Source organism: Oncorhynchus masou, chromosome 11 (genome assembly GCF_036934945.1).
Source record: "Oncorhynchus masou masou isolate Uvic2021 chromosome 11, UVic_Omas_1.1, whole genome shotgun sequence".
Lineage (NCBI taxonomy): Eukaryota > Metazoa > Chordata > Actinopteri > Salmoniformes > Salmonidae > Oncorhynchus > Oncorhynchus masou.
The window spans coordinates 10,527,546-10,550,069 of NC_088222.1; the positions used below are offsets into that span (position 1 = coordinate 10,527,546).

A 22,524-nucleotide genomic window follows, 5' to 3' on the forward strand; every position below is an offset into this window, starting at 1 on the left:
AAAGTGTATATATTATAAGTGAAATAATCTGTCTGTAAACAATTGTTGGAAAAATGACTTGTGTCGTGCACAAAGTAGATGTCCTAACTGACTTGCCAAAACTATAATTTGTTAACAAGAAATTTGTGGAGTGGTTGAAACATTTGTTTTAATGACTCCAACCTAAGTGCATGTAATCTTCCGACTTCAACTGTAAATCAGGTTAAACTGCGGTATGACTAAAGAGTTAATCAGGGTGATTTTTCCACAGACAGACGGCTTAGACTAAGGTTTTTATAACACAAAAAGACCATTAAAAAAAAGGACAATAATCGTTCAAATCACAACATTCCCCTGAATATAAGGCTAAGAGCGCACACACGCCGACACACACGCATTCCGACACACACGCCGACACACACGCATTCCGACACACACCCCGAGATGAATGAGGCTAACCTGATAGGGCCAACAGCTGCTAACCTTACTTCATCACGATTATGTAACATTTCAACATCACCCGAACACAGGTCACCGACACACCTTCTAGATGACCCAAAGAAACACCGCTCTGGTTCTCTCCTTCCGCCCGGTTATCTAACACCTTCTATACTCTATTGATAATGACACATTGTCAAATCAAGCGGTGACAGAAATCAGAATGCGTCGTTAAAGACAATCTTAGAAAAGAAAAACAAGTCCACTGCCACCGAGTTCTCCGAAAGCATATCATCAACACATTGAACTGAGAATATATATATGTCATCTCTTAAGAAGCATCGTAAAAAGGTATTTCTCAGCCATTTCCTTTCCACACAGTGTATACGAATGATTCAATACCACAATAAGGCTTAACAAAGGGTATGACAGACAAAGAAATAACAGTTGTCCCACATATTCCCATCCAGACCGAAAACTTGCTTCAGATATTAAAGCAGCAGAACCACTCAATCTATTGTGACATAACGTCTTTTAGATGAGGCTGATAAATGCAATAGTGGGCTGTGTAGACTATAATAATAATAACTATAATAATAATAATAATAATAATAATGGGCTGTGTAGTCACATCTGTGATTGTGGACCCTGGGAACCAGATCTTTTCGGAAGCTCAATGAAGACACTTCCTTCCACCCATAGCCTGGGGGGGTTAACGGACAGGGGATGTAACAGAATACTGATGTGTGGTTTATCAAGTCACACATTAGAGCCGTTCAGTCCACCACATAATATTTCCCTCTCTTACATTCGGTGGACTTAGGCCGACTGCATCCGGTGACCAATAAGGAGGGCTGTGCCCTACTGTCACAAGCCTCGACCAATCACAGGTAAACTTGTCACATGGAGAACAGAATACGTCAGTGCATCCATAGGGTCCTGCATCCATAAGCTGTGGAGTTTCAGTCCATTTCCTGGGCTGCGTATGAATCTCCCCCCTCTAGACTATGGAGTTTGTCCATTGCCTGGGCTGCATATGAATCTCCCCCCTCTAGCCTATGGAGTTTGTCCATTGCCTGGGCTGCATATGAATCTCCCCCATCTAGCCTATGGAGTTTGTCCATTGCCTGGGATGCGTATGAATCTCCCCCCTCTAGACTATGGAGTTTGTCCATTGCCTGGGCTGCATATGAATCTCCCCCCTCTAGACTATGGAGTTTGTCCATTGCCTGGTCTGCATATGAATCTCCCCCCTCTAGCCTATGGAGTTTGTCCATTGCCTGGGCTGCATATGAATGTGTCTCTCTCCTTACGTCCCAAATAGCACCCTATTCATGATGTACTACCTTCTACCAGAACCCAATGTGGACTATGTAGGGAATAGGTTGCCATTTGGGATGTAGCCTTAGTTAACTCTGGAGAGATAACACCTTGAGGAGATTAGAAAAGGGAAAAGATGTGTCCCTGATCATAGCTAAGGAATGCCAAGCCTCAACATGGTTCAACAATCAGTCAGACTTCAGCACTTTGAAATCCATTATTATATTCAGATGACTGAATTGAATGTCATTGCTTGAAGGTAGTGGTGTTTAATAATAAAATGTCAGCTTCAAAATGATCTTCAGATGAAAGATGCTCTCACAGCATAACATGAGGTTAAACTGAAGGTGGTGAAAGTACTGACAGAGAAGGAGTAAATGAGGTAAACAGCATTACAACGGTCAAGGGACGAGAAGGACAGAGAACAGTGGCATGCTTCAGAGTGGTACTGAACCTGAGACAGAAAGAGGAGACAGACAGGACAGGACAATGATAGAGGCTGAACCTGAATCAGAGACAAAAGGTAGAACATGAGAATGTTAGACGGGAGGAGAGCAGATGACGGAACAGAGAATGTTAGACGGGAGGAGAGCAGATGACGGAACAGAGAATGTTAGACGGGAGGAGAGCAGATGACGGAACAGAGAATGTTAGACGGGAGGAGAGCAGATGATGGAAAGGGGGAGGAAAGAAAAGTGTTGTCTAGAGGGTGTGTAGGGTAGTGGTGGTGCGCTCTCATCAGTTAGATAGATAGGAGAGATTGAAGTAAAGAAGTCCTACAGGACAGGCTGGATAATCTCACCTCTAAGGGGGAGGACAGGGTAACGGTCGGGGAACTGAGACTACGTGCGCGGCGTATTTGCGGTTCAATCAGATGACTGTTGTTGTTGGCTGAGGAAGAGGTGGAGGTGCCTTCAGCGGCAGCCCCGGAGTCAGAGGTACTCGCTTCGTCTTCCGTGTGCTGTCAGGGAGAGACTTTTTTAGTTAACACAGGTAGAAGGAGGAACAAGGCTGTGTGTGTGATAGACAGTTGAAAACGTGAGGGAAGTTACAGGGTAAGGAGATGATCGGGCAGAGGAGAGATCATCCAATGTGTGTAGATAGAATGCATGAGATACATGCACACCACTTTAAATTTCCACTGAAATCTCCCATTCATCAATACTTAGGAGTGACGTGCACATTTCAAGGTAGTATTTGGCACATAGTAAGAAACAGAGTAAGAGAGGAGAGGGAGGAAGATGGACACACACTCCAGGTGACCTGAAGTCAGGCATGCACCCAGAGCCACACGAAGACAGGACGGCAGGAAGAGAGGGACAAAGAGAACAGTGGATGTGGTACCCAGGCACAGAGAAATGCCCCGATGGAATGAGGACAGAGGAGAGAAGAAGGAGTAAGTCCAGGCCCATGCAGTCTCTCCGTGCACCGGGTGAGGCCTCTCAGTACCTGGAGGACAGGCTTGGTCCAGGTGGTGCAGCGGTTGTTATGATTGACGTAATACGTGCGCCCCTTGGCGTCCTTCCTCTCCTCCCATCCTGGAGGTAGGCCTGGTGTGGTCAGGGCATAGGCTGTCGACTGAGACTGAACCAAGCAAGAGAAGCAAATGTTATTCGGGCCTGACAATATGGCCACCTGGAAGAAACTTGTGTGTAAACTGTATCTTTTTTTTTACACATTGATAAGAAATATAGAAACAGTGGGAGTGGCTTATTGAAAAACAAAAAAAACAGTACTGCAGTACAACAAGTAGCCTAGTACTATTGTACTACAATACTGCGGCTCCTCAGAAACTCACAGAAGCAGGCCAGCAGAAGCACGACAGCTTTAGAAAAAACAAACACACAATGACAAACAAACCACATAGAACAGCTTTCAAACCTAACATATATAGTAAGACTCAGTCAAACATGCATACATGCATACATACAACCTAACATACATAATAAAACTCAGTCAAACATGCATACATACATACATACATACAACCTAACATATATAGTAAGACTCAGTCAAACATGCATACATACAACCTAACATATATAGTAAGACTCAGTCAAACATGCATACATACATACATTCAACCTAACATATATAGTAAGACTCAGTCAAACATGCATACATGCATACATACAACCTAACATATATAGTAAGACTCAGTCAAACATGCATACATACAACCTAACATATATAGTAAGACTCAGTCAAACATGCATACATACATACATACAACCTTACATATATAGTAAGACTCTGTCAAACATGCATACATACAACCTAACATATATAGTAAGACTCAGTCAAACATGCATACATACAACCTAACATATATAGTAAGACTCAGTCAAACATACATACATGCATACATACATACAACCTAACATATATAGTAAGACTCAGTCAAACATACATACATGCATACATACATACAACCTAACATATATAGTAAGACTCAGTCAAACATACATACATGCATACATACATACAACCTAACATATATAGTAAGACTCAGTCAAACATACATACATGCATACATACATACAACCTAACATATATAGTAAGACTCAGTCAAACATACATACATACATACAACCTAACATATATAGTAAGACTCAGTCAAACATACATACATGCATACATACATACAACCTAACATATATAGTAAGACTCAGTCAAACATACATACATGCATACATACATACAACCTAACATATATAGTAAGACTCAGTCAAACATACATACATGCATACATACAACCTAACATTCAGTGCATTCGGAAAATTATTCAGGTCACTTGAACTTTTCCACATTTCTTTACGTTCCAGCCATATTCTAAAATGGATTCAATTATCTTCCCCCCTCATCAATCTACACACAATAACCCATAATGTCAAAGCAAAAATAGGTTAAGAAATTGTAGCAAATGTATTAAAATATATAGATTTTTTTTTAAATAGCTGTATCAGATGACTCAAAATTGAGCTCAGCTGCATCCTGTTTCCATTGACAATTTTTTAAATTCTTTATTTAACCTTTATTTAACTGGGCAAGTCAATTAAGAACAAGTTCTTAATTACAATGACGGACTACACCGACCCAAACCCGGGTGACGCTGGGCCAATTGTCCGCCACCCTATGGGACTCCCAATCACGGCCGGTTGTGGTACCATCTGGAATCAAACCAGGGTGTCTGTAGTGACGCCTCAAGCACGAATGCAGTGCCTTAGACCGCTGCGTCACTCGGGATTAGAGTCCACCTGTGGTAAATTCAATGAATTGTTCAGTCCATTGCCTGTCTATATAAAGTCCCACAGTTGACAGTGCATGTCAGTGCAAAAACCAATCCATATGAGGTTGAAGAAATTGTCCGTAGAGCTCCGAGACAGGATTGTGTCGAGGCACAAATGGGGAAGGGTACCAAAAAAATGTCTGCAGCATTGAAGGTCCCCAAGAACACGTTGGCCTCCATCATTCTTAAATGGAAGAAGTTTGGAACCATCAAACTCTTCCTAGAGCTGGCCGCCCAGCCAAACTGATCAATCGGGGGAGAAGGGCCTTGGTCAGGGAGGTGACCAAGAACCCGATTGCCACTGACAGGGCTCCAGAGTTCCTCCGTGGAGATTGGACAACCTTCCAGAAGGAAAACCATCTCTGCAACACTCCACTGAATCAGGCCTTTATGGTAGAGTGGCCAGATGGAAGAAAGATGAACAGAGCAAAGTACAGAGAGATCCCTGATGAAATCCTGTGCATTCTGGAGCAGGATCTCAGACTGGGGCGACGGTACACCTTCCAACAGATCAACAACCCTAAGCACACAGCCAAGAAAACGTAGGCGTAGCTTCGGGACAAGACTCTGAATGTCCTTGAGTGGCCCAGCCAGAGCCCGGACTTGAACCCGATTGAACATCTCTGGAGAGACCTGAAAATAGCTGTGCAGGAATGCTCCCCATTTAACCTGACAGAGCTTGAGAGGATCTGCAGAGAAGAATGGGAGAAACTCCCCAAATACAGGTGTTCCAAGCTTGTAGCGTCATACCAAAGAAGACTCTAGGCTGTAATCACTGCCGAAGGTGCTTCAACAAAGTACTGAGTAAAGGGTCTGAATACTTTTGTAAATGTGATATTTCAGTTTTTTATACATTTGCAAACATATCTCAAAACCTGTTTTTGCTTTGTCATAATGGGGTGGTGTGTGAATATTGATTAGGGGAATTTTTTTTATTTTAGAATAAGCCTGTAACGTAACAAAATGTGGAAAAAGTTAAGGGGTATGAATACTTTCCAAATGCACTGTATATAGTAAGCCACACTTAAACCTTACATACTGTACAACCTAACATACATAGTAAGACACTCAAACCTTACTGTACAACCTAACATACATAGTAAGACACTCAAACCTTACTGTACAACCTAACATACATAGTAAGACACTCAAACCTTACTGTGCAACCTAACATACCTAAGACACTCAAACCTTACTGTGCAACCTAACATACATAGTAAGACACTCAAACCTTACTGTGCAACCTAACATACCTAAGTAAGACACTCAAACCTTACTGTGCAACCTAACATACCTAAGTAAGACACTCAAACTGCTCATTAGACTAAAATACATCCCAGGCGGTGATGTGTGGACCTATCAGGGGAGCAGCAAACACAACCACACGCACATACATGTACAAATTCACAGCCACTGAACGTCATAAGATGAAATGTATATACACTTATTGACTTGGTACGTGAGCTGACCTCTCCCATTGAGGGGTCACAACACAGAAGCAGGAGGGGAAATGGGTGGTCTAGTCTCCAGTCTCTAAGTCCTAACTTCTTAACCACCAGCTTGATACATAACGTTTGTGAGGAGGGAGGGGGACAAAACTAAAACGCTGCAGAGGGAGAGGATATTCATATGGCAGAGGTGCACTGATGTACAGCAGGTAGATAGATGTACAGTATATAGAATGGGACAACACTGATGTACAGCAGGTAGATAGATGGACAGTATATAGAATGGGACAACACTGATGTACAGCAGGTAGATAGATGGACAGTATATAGAATGGGACAACACTGATGTACAGCAGGTAGATAGATGGACAGTATATAGAATGGGACAACACTGATGCACAGCAGGTAGATAGATGGACAGTATATAGAATGGGACAACACTGATGTACAGCAGGTAGATAGATGGACAGTATATAGAATGGGACAACACTGATGTACAGCAGGTAGATAGATGGACAGTATATAGAATGGGACAACACTGATGTACAGCAGGTAGATAGATGGACAGTATATAGAATGGGACAACACTGATGTACAGCAGGTAGATAGATGGACAGTATATAGAATGGGACAACACTGATGTACAGCAGGTAGATAGATGGACAGTATATAGAATGGGACAACACTGATGTACAGCAGGTAGATAGATGTACAGAATATAGAATGGGACAACACTGATGTACAGCAGGTAGATAGATGGACAGTATATAGAATGGGACAACACTGATGTACAGCAGGTAGATAGACGTACAGTATATAGAATGGGACAACACTGATGTACAGCAGGTAGATAGATGGACAGTATATGGAATGGGACAACACTGATGTACAGCAGGTAGATAGATGGACAGTATATAGAATGAGACAACAATGATGTACAGCAGGTAGATAGATGTACAGTATATAGAATGGGACAACATTACTGATGTACAGCAGGTAGATGTGGACAACATTACCATGGGCTCCTCAACTCCAGTGACTGTTAGAGCTCTGGTTCTTCTGGTCTGGGAGCTCTGCTGGTAGAACACAGCTTTCTTTAGAGGGGAGGGGAGGGGAGGCCTGAGGCAGGGGGTCGGGGACAGATATGACCAGTGGCGCTGAGGCAGGGGTCGGGGACAGATATGACCAGTGGGGCTGAGGCAGGGGGTCGGGGACAGATATGACCAGTGGGGCTGAGGCAGGGGGTCAGGGACAGATATGACCAGTGGGGCTGAGGCAGGGGGTCAGGGACAGATGTGACCAGTGAGGGTGAGGCATGGGGGTCAGGGACAGATATGACCAGTGGGGCTGAGGCAGGGGGTCGGGGACAGATGTGACCAGTGAGGGTGAGGCATGGGGGTCAGGGACAGATATGACCAGTGGGGCTGGGGCTGAGGCAGGGGGTCAGGGACCGATATGACCAGTGAGGGTGAGGCATGGGGGTCAGGGACCGATATGACCAGTGAGGGTGAGGCAGGGGGTCAAGGACCGATATGACCAGTGAGGGTGAGGCAGGGGGTCAGGGATAGATATGACCAGTGAGGGTGAGGCATGGGGGTCAGGTAGGTGATGTGTGGAGGAGCAGGAAAGACTGACATGGGGAAGGAGGTGACTCTAGAGTCAGAGAGTCCAAGGGGTGATGCGGGGGACAGTAGGGGTACAGCTGGGCGAGGAGTGTAGCCATGCTCAGGGGGGATAGACTCCTGTGATGGTCTGTCCCTGACCCCCTGACAGGAGACATGGAGCATACCCAAACAGCTGACCACACAGGAGGAAAGGTGAGGGAAGGGGTACATGGAATCAGATTACCGTGGGTGGATTATAGTTGTGGATTATCATTGTTTGATTGGATTACGGGTTGAGAGTGAAGTAGTATATAAACAGCTGAATAAAAAGCTTTCAATTTGAGAAATCTGGAATTGTTTGAATGATTATTGTTAATGGATGCAAAAAGGCAATAAGTGTTAAGCTTTTTCTGTCTTTGAGAATCATGTGAGATGGATCTGACTAGCACCACAGTTGTTGATGACAGTAGAGCACCAACTCAACTCACACAAGAGAGTGGAATGCAAAGTGAGATAACATTGGCTGAGTGGGTGGGTAGTGTTAAGGAGAACTAGTGTGACTGATCAAGTAGGCTACAGGCACAGTCACACCAAATAACTGTGGGACTCTTTCTAACCCTTTCTTCCCTTCCCAATGCTTTTTCCCCCATTATTGGCGCTCACCCTTCACTACGCCAGGTCGCAGTTGTAAATGAGAACTTGTTCTCAACTAGCCTACCTGGTTAAATAAAGGTGAAATAAAAATTAATAAATTACTGACACTCACCCTTTCCTTAGTCATTAGCAACAGTAACCCTTTCCTTAGTCATTAGCAACAGTAACCCTTTCCTTAGTCATTAGCAACAGTAACCCTTTCCTTAGTCATTAGCAACAGTAACCCTTTCCTTAGTCATTAGCAACAGTAACCCTTTCCTTAGTCATTAGCAACAGTAACCCTTTCCTTAGTCATTAGCAACAGTAACCCTTTCCTTAGTCATTAGCAACAGTAACCCTTTCCTTAGTCATTAGCAACAGTAACCCTTTCCTTAGTCATTAGCAACAGTAACCCTTTCCTTAGTCATTAGCAACAGTAACCCTTTCCTTAGTCATTAGCAACAGTAACCCTTTCCTTAGTCATTAGCAACAGTAACCCTTTCCTTAGTCATTAGCAACAGTAACCCTTTCCTTAGTCATTAGCAACAGTAACCCTTTCCTTAGTCATTAGCAACAGTAACCCTTTCCTTAGTCATTAGCAACAGTAACCCTTTCCTTAGTCATTAGCAACAGTAACCCTTTCCTTAGTCATTAGCAACAGTAACCCTTTCCTTAGTCATTAGCAACAGTAACCCTTTCCTTAGTCATTAGCAACAGTAACCCTTTCCTTAGTCATTAGCAACAGTAACCCTTTCCTTAGTCATTAGCAACAGTAACCCTTTCCTTAGTCATTAGCAACAGTAACCCTTTCCTTTGTCATAGCAACAGTAACCCTTTCCTTAGTCATTAGCAACAGTAACCCTTTCCTTAGTCATTAGCAACAGTAACCCTTTCCTTAGTCATTAGCAACAGTAACCCTTTCCTTAGTCATTAGCAACAGTAACCCTTTCCTTTGTCATTAGCAACAGTAACCCTTTCCTTTGTCATTAGCAACAGTAACCCTTTCCTTTGTCATTAGCAACAGTAACCCTTTCCTTAGTCATTAGCAACAGTAACCCTTTTCTTAGTCATTAGCAACAGTAACCCTTTCCTTAGTCATTAGCAACAGTAACCCTTTCCTTAGTCATTAGCAACAGTAACCCTTTCCTTAGTCATTAGCAACAGTAACCCTTTCCTTAGTCATTAGCAACAGTAACCCTTTCCTTTGTCATTAGCAACAGTAACCCTTTCCTTAGTCATTAGCAACAGTAACCCTTTCCTTTGTCATTAGCAACAGTAACCCTTTCCTTTGTCATTAGCAACAGTAACCCTTTCCTTTGTCATTAGCAACAGTAACCCTTTCCTTAGTCATTAGCAACAGTAACCCTTTTCTTAGTCATTAGCAACAGTAACCCTTTCCTTAGTCATTAGCAACAGTAACTTCTTTGTTGTTGTCAATAACAATAACTCTTTTGATAAGCCTTATGGAGCAACATGGAACTACATCGCACTCTTCACTGCATTTAAGACATAAGCCTCCATACATACAAAAAGTACAAAACAAAACACTTTTGCTGCCAAATAATGAACCAACAACCAACATTTCCTCTAAGCTGCGAGCGTGCACATGCATGCAGCTCCCCAGGGACTGCCATGCAGAAGAAATATCAGCCCGCGCAGAGAACAACGAAATTGAACTTCACACAGCTTTCTAGACATTTCCCCCGTTAGTTAACACCATCAACGTTTCTCTTTACTGTGGGAATTGTGATCGAATCAGCGCAGTATTTGCCACTTTCAATGCAACATACCAAAATTGAAAAAACTATGCAAGACTTACATGCCGACCAGACCGCTGCGCATTTGATTTTGTCCACCCACACCAGACACGATCAGGACATGCAGGTCGAAATATCAAAACAAACTCGGAACTAACTATATTCATTTGGGGACGGGGCAAAAAGCATTAAACATTTGGCAATTTAGCTTAGCTTGCTGTTGCTAGCTATTTTGTCCTGGGATATAAACATTGGGTTGTTATTGTACCTGAAATGCACAAGGTCCTCTACTCTAACAATTAATCTCTCCTCCTTCAGGCTTCTTCTCCTTCTTTGAACTTTATATGGCGGTTGGCAACCAACTTTAAGGTGTTATACCACCACCAACTGGACTGGAGTGTGGACCTCAGTTTATCTTTCAATCACCCACATGGCACTCATTAACACGCGCGAGCAGTGTGGTCAGCATGCTGGTATGCAAAACTAACTATGCAAGAGATTCTGTTGTAGGCAGAAAGCATTGGAGTAGAATGTTATTGCATTGACAGGCACGACTCAGGCTCATACTCTACGCAAGCCGGTGTGCCATAACCGAGCTGCCGTAGGACCAATATGCAAATAGACCACTGCCATATATGTATGTGTCATTCACTTTGAACTGGACTGTGTTTACCGTATGAGCCGTCGTGAATAGATGAGCTTGTTTTGAGATCAAAGCGAGAGCTACATGTAGCAACGTGTGTACATCTGTTCATATCCTTTGCTAGTTAGTGAGTTACTAGCCCAGATATAGATAATGTGTAGTCAGCAAGGGGGGAGTGATTGCTTCATACTAGAACATAAAATGTGTACATTTCTAGACATCTTTGAAAAGCGAGTCAGGTAAAGAGCTTTTTTTTGTCTTAAAGGGACAGTGTTGTATTTTGAGACGGGCTTGAAAAAGCTAAGTAGCCGATAAACAGCATAATTTGTCTGATTATCTATAATAATCTTATGGGAATAATGATTCATTTTATTTTGTAAAGTGATTTCTTGCATCAAACATCATTTTCAGACACCACATTGTCTGAAGGACAAGTGGATAAACAGGTTAATGTTAAATCCTGCATGTTTATTTTTTTCCAAAAGGGACCTGAATAGAACAGCTATTTCCACGTTAAAATGTTATGGGATGCATTTTCTCCATTGTTTTTGATGGTAGGCCACTCTGGTAGGCCTCCATTATGATCAAATAGCCACATTAGGCTACTTGGCCACTGTTAAAACTAACCTAAAGTGGATACAGCCTCAGTGTTCACGGGTACAGCCTCAGTGTTCACGGGTACAGCCTCAGTGTTCACGGGTACAGCCTCAGTGTTCACGGGTACAGCCTCAGTGTTCACGGGTACAGCCTCAGTGTTCACGGGTACAGCCTCAGTGTTCACGGGTACAGCCTCAGTGTTCACGGGTACAGCCTCAGTGTTCACAGTAAACACGCGCCAGAAGATGCACTGAATTTTCAATGTCCAAGTTTGCACTCAGTAAACTAGAAATTTGCTCAGTGATGACATTTTTTTGAGGGAACATTGCCGACAACTAAGTTTCACCCCGGGCGAGGCAGAGAGGGGTCAACTGTGTAGGGCTGTTCCAAACCAATAACATGTAGCTTCCTTCCCTCCCTTCTGCAATAACTGAGGTCGTCCTCACACACTGTCCATGTCAAGGACCATTTAAAACAGCCTTTTCACAGCTTATTTGTGTAGATATACTTTCTTCCGACTGAGGTGCACTCCACAGCAAGAGAAACACTGCCCAGTCAGGGGGAGAATTACATAACCAACCAACCATGTTCAACCTACACATTCCTTTTCATTCCCAGGAAAGTGTGTCAAACCAAACCGGTATATGGGACAGACTGAGCTACATGTGGAAACTGAAATCATCCCTTTGACACCAGACCTGGGTTCATAGAATCCAAATCCTGGGTTCATAGTATCCAAATCCAAATACTTAAGATGTACGTAATTGAGCTTGCATGGTGCAATGGAACCAATAGAGTAGTCTGCCACTCCAGGTAGGCTAGAGCAAACACTCATAGCACTTTGAAAGATTTCAAATATTATATGAACCCATATCTGCAACCTACACATGCTTCCTAAGAAAGTGTGTCAAACCACAGAAACATGTGGTGACTGGATTTAGCCTCTGACTGTGAAAAAAAAAATCCAGTCTAGAAAAATCCTCATTCTGCTACAGTTGTAAAAAAACCCAGCTACCCACTCACTCATTCAGGTCAGTGAGATAAAAGGCTGACATCAGCACCTGTGCTTTTCCCTTCAGAAGCACTGGCTCCCTGGGCCTCTGTGACTCAGATCTCTGTCTAGGATGTGTTTGATTAGGAAGGATAGAATTACTGCCACTGTTACAGAAACACACAGCCTGACACTGCAGAGTGAATCACCACCAGGCAGTAAGGAATCACAACAAGCAGAGAGGAGGGGAGAGGACAGGAGGAAGACAGCAGGAGAGGGGAGAGGAAAGGAGGAGAGGACATGAGGAGGAGAGGGGGGAGAACAGGAGGAGGGAAGGAGAGGACAGGAGGAAAGGAGAGGAAGACCGGAGGAGAGGAGAACAGAAAGAGCTCCCTGTGTAGTAAAGGAATCGGAAGGCAGAGGTGGAACAACAGAGGAGAGCATGAAGAAAGAGTGTGTGAATCGTACCGCTGGAGGAGGAGGCTGGGCCTGGTCACTGACCCCATCTGTCATACTGGAGGAGCGCAGCCTGGAGGTCAGATGGCTCTGCTGAGGGGAGACGGAGGGAGGGAGGGAGGGATTGTTTTCTTAAGACTTTTTCTTCTAGTCTTTTTGGCTACAAGAACAAATGTTTTCACACATACTGGAATGGTGCTAATGAATGAGGTTAAAAAGTGCTGAATTTGCCTCTAACAGAATCAAACCGGTCAGTGATTCTCACCACAGCAGAGGCGTGGCTGGGGGCGGCCACCTCTCCGTTGATGTCAGGCGGGGGGCCGGATGGGGTTGGAGAGAGAGAGAGGTGCAGGTTGATCTCCTCTGAGAACTCCTGGAGGGGTGGGGGGGCAGGCGTTTGGGGGATGGCCGTCGCCATTGAGGAGGAGGGGCCAGGTAGGGGGCCGTCTGGACTCTCTTCAGTGATTGGCTCCCACGACTGTGCAGAGAGAGAGAGAGAGAGTGAGAGAGTGCGCGAGAGTATGTACTGTACCACTGACTAGTTTGGAAAATCCTTCTGTATTCTGCAGTAAAGATAAGGCATTTATCCATTAACCTATTTTAAGTAACAATGTAGGTGTAATATTGTCCTGGTATGAAGCAGTAGATGACCTTGGATTTACGAAGATCTTGATTAAAACATATTGTACAGTCGAGCGGTCAGAGGTCAGACTCACATCTTCCATGTCTCTGGGTTCTGGGTGTTCGTTCTCCAGGTCTTCGGAGATGTGTCGTCTGGACCTGAAAACCCGGTGGGCCTGGATGCTGTTCGCCCGCTGCTGATTGTCATTCTCCACCTCCGAAACATCATCCCTGTAGAGAAGAGATAATTAACATTTTACATGTTTGTGCACAGAGAGAACAACAGAGGACCTAGTACCGAGTCTGGAGAACACCAGAAGACCTAGCACCGAGCCCTGGGGGACACCAGAGGACCTAGTACAGAGCCCTGGGGGACACCAGAGGACCTAGTACAGAGCCCTGGGGGATACCAGAGGACCTAGTACAGAGCCCTGGGGGACACCAGAGGACCTAGAGAAGTTCTGATAACTGTGTGTAAAGATAACGTAGCTGTGTATACATACACGTTACTGGGTCGTTTCCACTGTGTATAGCGGTTGTTGTGGTTGACGTAGTAGGTTCTGCCCAGGTTATCAACCTTCTCCTCCCATCCTGGGGGCAGTGGGGGCTGGACAGCCTGGGGCCTCTGGACGCTGGGATCGGCAGAGTCGTTCACCTCCCAGCCCTGAGAAGCACAAAGGCACAGGAGGAGAGTGCTCAAAGATACAGACAGAGAGAGAGACACGACACAGCCAGGAAACAAAGCACAGCACTTCCCTTTTGGTGCACCTTACATTCCACTGTCTGTCTGTCTGAGATCTCGCAAGAACGTTGGAGATTTTCAGTTATTTTTTTTTTCTTCAGTTCTCCTGCTAAATGTTAGCCTGGGTTCCCATCTGTTTAGCTACAATTCCACTCTTACTCGGTGTCATATGCCAAAGATGTTTAGCAAGACAAAGAGTGGAATGATGGCAAAACAGACGGGTACCGAGACTAGCTATATGTCACCCTATCTAGGCCTCATTTTACTGAGTGAAAAACTATAAGCCATCTTGCCCTCTCTCGCTCTCTTACTCAGATTAAGTCACTGGCACACAGAAGCGTACAGAAACACACACCAAACACATACTTTAATTTTCCATTAGATCAGACTTTTGAAAATGAAAGGAAGTGGGGAAGTGAGTGAGCGAGTGAATGGTGTTTCCAGAAAGAGAGGCCAGACCAAAACAGACGTTTTCTCCAGACTCCCTGTTGGCAGTAACAGACTTTTGTTACTCCACCTCCACAACTGTATGCATGTATATAACAGTACCACTCAAAAGCTTGGACACACCTACTGATTCAAGGGCTACATTGGAGAATAATAATGATTACATCAAAACTATGAAATAGTACATATGGAGTCATGTAGTAACCAAAGAAATTTTAAACAAAAAAATATATATATATTCATACTTGAGATTCTTCAAAGTAGCCACCCTTTGCTTTGATGACAACTTTGCACACTCTTGGCACTTTTAACCAGCTTCACTTGGAATGCTTTTCCAACAGTCTTGAAGAAGTTCCTACACATGCTGAGCACTTGTTGGCTGCTTTTCCTTCACTCTGCGATCCAACTTATCCCAAACCATCTCAACTGGGTTGATGTCAGGTGATTGTGGAGGCCAGGTCATCTGATGCTGCACCTCCTTCACTTTGCCTGGGTCAGATAGCCCTCACACAGCCTGGAGGTGTGTTGGGTCATTTTTCTGTTGAAAAACAAAGTATAGCCCCACTAAGCGCAAACCAGATGGGATGGCGTATCGCTGCAGAATGCTGTGGTAGCTATGTCGGTAAAGTGTGCCTTGAATTCACCTGTCACCAGCAAAGCAACCCCAAACCTCCTCCTCCATGCTTCACAGTGGGAACCGCAATGCAAAGATTATCCATTCACCTTCTCTGCGTCTCACAAAGACACAGTTAGAATCAAAAATCTTCAATTTCTACTCATCAGACCAAAGGACTGATTTCCACTGGTGTAATGTGCATTGCTTGTGTTTCTTGGCACAAGGAAGTCCCTTCTTATTATTGGTGTCCTTTACTGAGCAATCAAGGGGAGAAGGGCCTTGGTCAGGGAGGTGACCAAGAACCTGATGGTCACTCTGACAGAGCTTCAGAGATCCTCTGTGGAGATGGGAGAACATTCCAGAAGGACAACCATCTCTGCAGCACTCCACCAATCAGGCCTTTATGGTAGAGTGGCCAGATGGAAGCCACTCCTCAGTAAAAAGGCACATGACAGCCAGCTTGGAGTTTGCCAAAAGGCACCTAAAGACTCTCAGACCATGAGAAACAAAATGATCTGGTCTGATAAAACCAAGATTGAACTATTTGTCTTGAATGCCAAGCATTACATCTGGAAGAAACCTGGCACCATCCTTCTGATGAAGCTTGGTGGGAGACTAGACTGGGAGCCTAGTCAGGATTGAGGGAAAGATGAATGGAGAAAAGTACAGAGATCCTTGATGAACACCTGCTCCAGAGTGATCAGGACCTCAGACTGGGGTGAAGGTTTCCCTTCCAACAGCACACAGCCCAGACAACGCAGGAGTGTCTTCGGGACAGGTCTCTGAATGTCCTGGAGTGGCCCAGCCAGAGCCCGGACTTGAACCCGATTGAACATCTGTGGAGAGACCTGAAAATAGCTGTGCAAGAACGCTTCCCATCCAACCTGACACGAGTTTGAGAGGATCGGCAGAGAAGAATAGGGAAACTCCCCAAATACAGATGTGTCAAGCTTGTAGCGTCATACCCAAGAAGACTTGAGGCTGTAATCGCTCCCAGAGGTGGTTCAACAAAGTACTGAGTAAAGGGTCTGAATACTTTTGTAAATGTGATATTTCAGTAATTTTTTTATTTTATTATAAATGTGAAAAAAATTCAAAAAAAAAAAACTGTTTTTGCTTTGTCATTATGGGGTATTGTGTGTACGTAGATTGATGAGGGAAAAAAAGTATTCAATCCATTTTAGAATAAGGCTGTAACGTAACAACATTGTGGAAAAAGTTGAGGGGTCTGAATACTTCCCGAATGCACCTTATATATTTATACTCCGGTAGTCTGACATTGCTCGTCCTAATATTTATATATTTCTTAATTCTATTGTTGTGTAGTTATTACTGCACTGTTGGAGCTAGGAATACAGGCATTTCACTACACCTGCAATATATAATGTATGTAGGAAAATGATATTATTTTCTAAGAATCAGGACTGTACTGAATTTGTTAAAACGCTATTTTAAGCTTAACGGTTAGGTTTAGGGTTTGGGGTTAAGATTAGGCTTAGGGAAAACACATTTTTACTCCCCAAAATGCCCTGACATTTCACGTAAAAAAAAAAGCTGTGCGCTTGTGCGTGTCCCTGTCTTCTTACCTCTGCCTCCTCCCTGGTAATCCCTTCAGTGGTCTCTTCCTCTGGACTTCCAGTCTTTGGCAGGTAGGCCATCTTTAGCCGTAGATAACCCTTCACCCGGGACTTGTGGCTGGAGACAGAAGAGGACACCAAAATGGCAGTTAGTTGGGAGTTATTCAAAAGAAACCAGAGGTAGAAACAGACAGTTTTACCCAGAGCCATGAATTTCAGAGAGTCGGGCGATGATGCATTTAAAATGACACTACAACATTCTATGGAAGCCCTGTTAGCGCCCCATAAACAATACATGGGGAATATTTTAACAACGCTATTTAAAGTTAATGTCTAGAATTAGAACGATATTTGGAATTCAACAGAAACCAGAGGAGGTGGAATGACAACAGTCTTAGCTAACAATGATTACAGTACAGTTACTTTAAACCAAATATCATAATGACATAAGCCTGTAGTTCCAGTGATATCTAACCATGAATCTCCTTTGGATTAGCAACAACAGGTGGACATGGTTTGTGGGTAACTTGAGTGTGTGTTTCAATGCGTGTGTGCGTGTGTGTGTGTGTGTGTGTGTCTGAGTGTGTGTGTGTGTGTGTGTGTGTGTGCGTGTGTGTGTGTGTGTGTAGTTCCCTGTCACCTTCGTCGGTAGTCTGGAACTGACCTTCGTGGCCGTAGGAGGAAATCTTTAAACGTGTACGGCCGCTCCATCGTAGGGTCCTCGGTCTACAACACAAAGACACATCAATCAATCGATCGATCGAATGTATTTAAAATCACTTTTTATATTAGCGGTTGTCAAAGTGCCTTACGGTAACCCGGCCTAGACACCGAAAAGCAAGCCAAGTTTACAGACATGAAAACATATCAAAACATGTAGCTATAAAATAGAAAAACCACAATGTCCATCTCACATAAACACATTGTCAGACCGGAGCCAAATTACATGTGATATGCATGACCGGTACAATCTGTCCACCAAGCGCACTAGTTAAACTAGCCTGAATCAAGTGCACAGCAAATATTTGAGAGGATTAAGTATTTCTCCCAGGTCTGATTTACATGTAGTACATGAAAACATAAACACATTATGTTGTAGCTATGAAATAAAAAGCCACACACTGTCATTCCATCACATGAAGATAAACCTTTGGTAACAGTCCTGTTGAAATGATTAACGAATGTCTCCCGTTTCTTAGTTAACAGCCTTTTGTGTGTGTGTATATGTGTGTGTGTGTGTGTGAGTCAATCACCACCTTCCGGAGACACCTGAAACCCCACCTCTTCAAGGAATACCTAGGATAGGATAAAGCAATCCTTCTCACCCCCCTTAAATGATTTAGATGCACTATTGTAAAGTGGCTGTTCCACTGATGTCAGAAGGTGAATTCACCAATTTGTAAGTCGCTCTGGATAAGAGCGTCTGCTAAATGACTTAAATGTAAATGTGTGTATATATATATATATATATATATATATATATATATATATATATATATATATATATATATATATATGTGTGTGTGTATATATATGTGTGTGTGTGAGAACGCAGAGTAGACCCTCTCCTGTTTCATAGTTAACTAACAGCCTTTTGTGTGTGTGTGTGTGTGTGTGTGTGAGAACGTAGTGTAGACCCTCTCCTGTTTCATAGTTAACTAACAGCCTTGTGTGATAAACTCAGAGGTAAAGTGGACCGACAGACCAGTCAGTACTGGCTGGGGTTTAAGAAGCTATGAAACTCGAACCCTGTAGTCTTAAAGTCTGGTGTGTTGGGGGTTTGTAGAGAGACGTTGAATCCCAAATAAACTCTAAGACAAGATACTTGTGTCGATCTGAGAGGACTGGATAGGTGTAAGTGATATGAGGGCTGGATAGGTGTAAGTGATATGGATAGGTGTAAGTGATATGGATAGGTGTAAGTGATATGAGGACTGGATATGTGTAAGTGATTTGAGGGCTGGATAGGTGTAAGTGATATGAGGGCTGGATAGATGTAAGTGATATGAGGACTGGATAGGTGTAAGTGATGAGGGCTGGATAGGTGTAAGTGATATGAGGGCTGGATAGATGTAAGTGATATGAGGGCTGGATAGATGTAAGTGATATGAGGACTGGATAGGTGTAAGTGATATGGGGGCTGGATAGGTGTAAGTGATATGGATAGGTGTAAGTGATATGGATAGGTGTAAGTGATATGGATAGGTGTAAGTGATATGGATAGGTGTAAGTGATATGGATAGGTGTAAGTGATATGGATAGGTGTAAGTGATATGGATAGGTGTAAGTGATATGGATAGGTGTAAGTGATATGGATAGGTGTAAGTGATATGAGGGCTGGATAGGTGTAAGTGATATGGATAGGTGTAAGTGATATGAGGGCTGGATAGGTGTAAGTGATATGGATAGGTGTAAGTGATATGAGGACTGGATAGGTGTAAGTGATATGGGGGCTGGATAGGTGTAAGTGATATGGATAGGTGTAAGTGATATGGATAGGTGTAAGTGATATGGATAGGTGTAAGTGATATGGACAGGTGTAAGTGATATGGACAGGTGTAAGTGATATGGATAGGTGTAAGTGATATGGATAGGTGTAAGTGATATGGACAGGTGTAAGTGATATGGATAGGTGTAAGTGATATGGATAGGTGTAAGTGATATGAGGTCTGGATAGGTGTAAGTGATATGGATAGGTGTAAGTGATATGAGGACTGGATAGGTGTAAGTGATATGAGGACTGGATAGGTGTAAGTGATATGGATAGGTGTAAGTGATATGAGGACTGGATAGGTGTAAGTGATATGGATAGGTGTAAGTGATATGAGGGCTGGATAGGTGTAAGTGATATGAGGACTGGATAGGTGTAAGTGATATGAGGGCTGGATAGGTGTAAGTGATATGGATAGGTGTAAGTGATATGGATAGGTGTAAGTGATATGGATAGGTGTAAGTGATATGAGGACTGGATAGGTGTAAGTGATATGAGGACTGGATAGGTGTAAGTGATATGAGGGCTGGATAGGTGTAAGTGATATGGATAGGTGTAAGTGATATGGATAGGTGTAAGTGATATGAGGACTGGATAGGTGTAAGTGATATGAGGGCTGGATAGGTGTAAGTGATATGAGGGCTGGATAGGTGTAAGTGATATGAGGGCTGGATAGGTGTAAGTGATATGGATAGGTGTAAGTGATACGAGGGCTGGATAGGTGTAAGTGATATGAGGACTGGATAGGTAAGCATAAGCAATATGTATTGCGATTCGATATTATGACTTTATTGCAAATCGATATTTCAAACATATTGCTCACCAAGACAGCACCATGAGAACACCTTTTGATCACCTGACGGGCCGCCCCCAGGTGGTGAGGGTAGGTAACAACATCTCCTCCCCGCTGATCCTCAACACTGGGGCCCCACAAGGGTGCGTTCTGAGCCCTCTCCTGTACTCCCTGTTCACCCACGACTGCGTGGCCACGCACGCCTCCAACTCAATCATCACGTTTGCGGACGACACAACAGTGGTAGGCTTGATTACCAATAACGACGAGACGGCCTACAGGGAGGAGGTGAGGGCCCTCGGAGTGTGGTGTCAGGAAAATAACCTCACACTCAACGTCAACAAAACTAAGGAGATGATTGTGGAATTCAGGAAACAGCAGAGGGAACACCCCCCTATCCACATCGATGGAACAGTAGTGGAGAGAGTAGCAAGTTTTAAGTTCCTCGGCATACACATCACAGACAAACTGAATTGGTCCACTCACACAGACAGCATCGTGAAGAAGGCGCAGCAGCGCCTCTTCAACCTCAGGAGGCTGAAGAAATTCGGCTTGTCACCAAAAGCACTCACAAACTTCTACAGAGGCACAATCGAGAGCATCCTGGCGGGCTGTATCACCGCCTGGTACGGCAACTGCTCCGCCCTCAACCGTAAGGCTCTCCAGAGGGTAGTGAGGTCTGCACAACGCATCATCGGGGGCAAACTACCTGCCCTCCAGGACACCTACACCACCCGATGTTACAGGAAGGCCATAAAGATCATCAAGGACATCTACCACCCGAGCCACTGCCTGTTCACCCCGCTATCATCCAGAAGGCGAGGTCAGTACAGGTGCATCAAAGCTGGGACCGAGAGACTGAAAAACAGCTTCTATCTCAAGGCCATCAGACTGTTAAACAGCCACCACTAACATTGAGTGGCTGCTGCCTACACACTGACACTGACTCAACTCCAGCCACTTTAATAATGGGAATTGATGGGAAATGTTGTAAATATATCACTAGCCACTTTAAACAATGCTACCTTATATAATGTTACTTACCCTACATTATTCATCTCATATGCATACCTATATACTGTACTCTATATCATCGACTGCATCCTTATGTAATACATGTATCACTAGCCACTTTAACTATGCCACTTTGTTTACATACTCATCTCACATGTATATACTGTACTCGATACCATCTACTGTATCTTGCCTATGCTGCTCTGTACCATCACTCATTCATATATCCTTATGTACATATTCTTTATCCCCTTACACTGTGTATAAGTCAGTAGATTAGGAATTGTTAGTTAGATTTCTTGTTGGTTATTACTGCATTGTCGGAACTAGAAGCACAAGCATTTCGCTACACTCGCATTAACATCTGCTAACCATGTGTATGTGACAAATAACATTTGATTTGATTTGATAAAAGTGCTGAAAACAAATTGTCTCCTTATTTAGAAAATAAGCTGGAGAACAAGCTATTATGGATTTGGATTTCAGTCTAGTCTAATATTGCGATATTATCAAAACGATACAATATATTGGCAAAAATGATATCCCGATATGCGATCCCTCAGGCTAGTAGCTAGACAGTGAAGGCAGCACCCATCAGTGACTACCCCAAGTTAACATGGTAACAGCAGATCACTCAGGGCTAGTAGCTAGACAGTGAAGGCAGCACCAGTCAGTGACTACCCCAAGTTAACATGGTAACAGCAGATCACTCAGGGCTAGTAGCTAGACAGTGAAGTCAGCACCCATCAGTGACTACCCCAAGTTAACATGGTAACAGCAGATCACTCAGGGCTAGTAGCTAGACAGTGAAGGCAGCAGCCATCAGTGACTACCCCAAGTTAACATGGTAACAGCAGATCACTCAGGGCTAGTAGCTAGACGGTGAAGGCAGCACCAGTCAGTGACTACCCCAAGTTAACATGGTAACAGCAGATCACTCAGGGCTAGTAGCTAGACAGTGAAGGCAGCAGCCATCAGTGACTACCCCAAGTTAACATGGTAACAGCAGATCACTCAGGGCTAGTAGCTAGACAGTGAAGGCAGCACCCATCAGTGACTACCCCAAGT

The 22,524-nt window shown here is 43.7% G+C and overlaps 1 protein-coding gene across 11 annotated transcripts in view; it reads right to left on the reverse strand.

The window, feature by feature from the left end:
* nedd4l (NEDD4 like E3 ubiquitin protein ligase) overlaps positions 1 to 22,524 on the reverse strand; it is a 122,617-nt gene that overhangs the window by 43,286 nt on the left and 56,807 nt on the right. For 3 of the 11 annotated variants that reach the window (XM_064977356.1, XM_064977351.1, XM_064977350.1), the window contains 10 exons: positions 17,799 to 17,884; positions 17,168 to 17,276; positions 14,280 to 14,440; positions 13,872 to 14,007; positions 13,421 to 13,633; positions 13,168 to 13,248; positions 7,491 to 7,547; positions 3,536 to 3,562; positions 3,187 to 3,321; positions 2,540 to 2,698 (listed from right to left, as the gene is read on the reverse strand). In XM_064977356.1, the coding sequence (XP_064833428.1) occupies positions 2,540 to 2,698; positions 3,187 to 3,321; positions 3,536 to 3,562; positions 7,491 to 7,547; positions 13,168 to 13,248; positions 13,421 to 13,633; positions 13,872 to 14,007; positions 14,280 to 14,440; positions 17,168 to 17,276; positions 17,799 to 17,884 (1,164 nt within the window). The remainder of the gene's footprint in view (positions 1 to 2,539; positions 2,699 to 3,186; positions 3,322 to 3,535; positions 3,563 to 7,490; positions 7,548 to 13,167; positions 13,249 to 13,420; positions 13,634 to 13,871; positions 14,008 to 14,279; positions 14,441 to 17,167; positions 17,277 to 17,798; positions 17,885 to 22,524) is intronic. The other 8 variants (XM_064977361.1, XM_064977358.1, XM_064977359.1 and 5 more) reach the window with 4 other exon arrangements.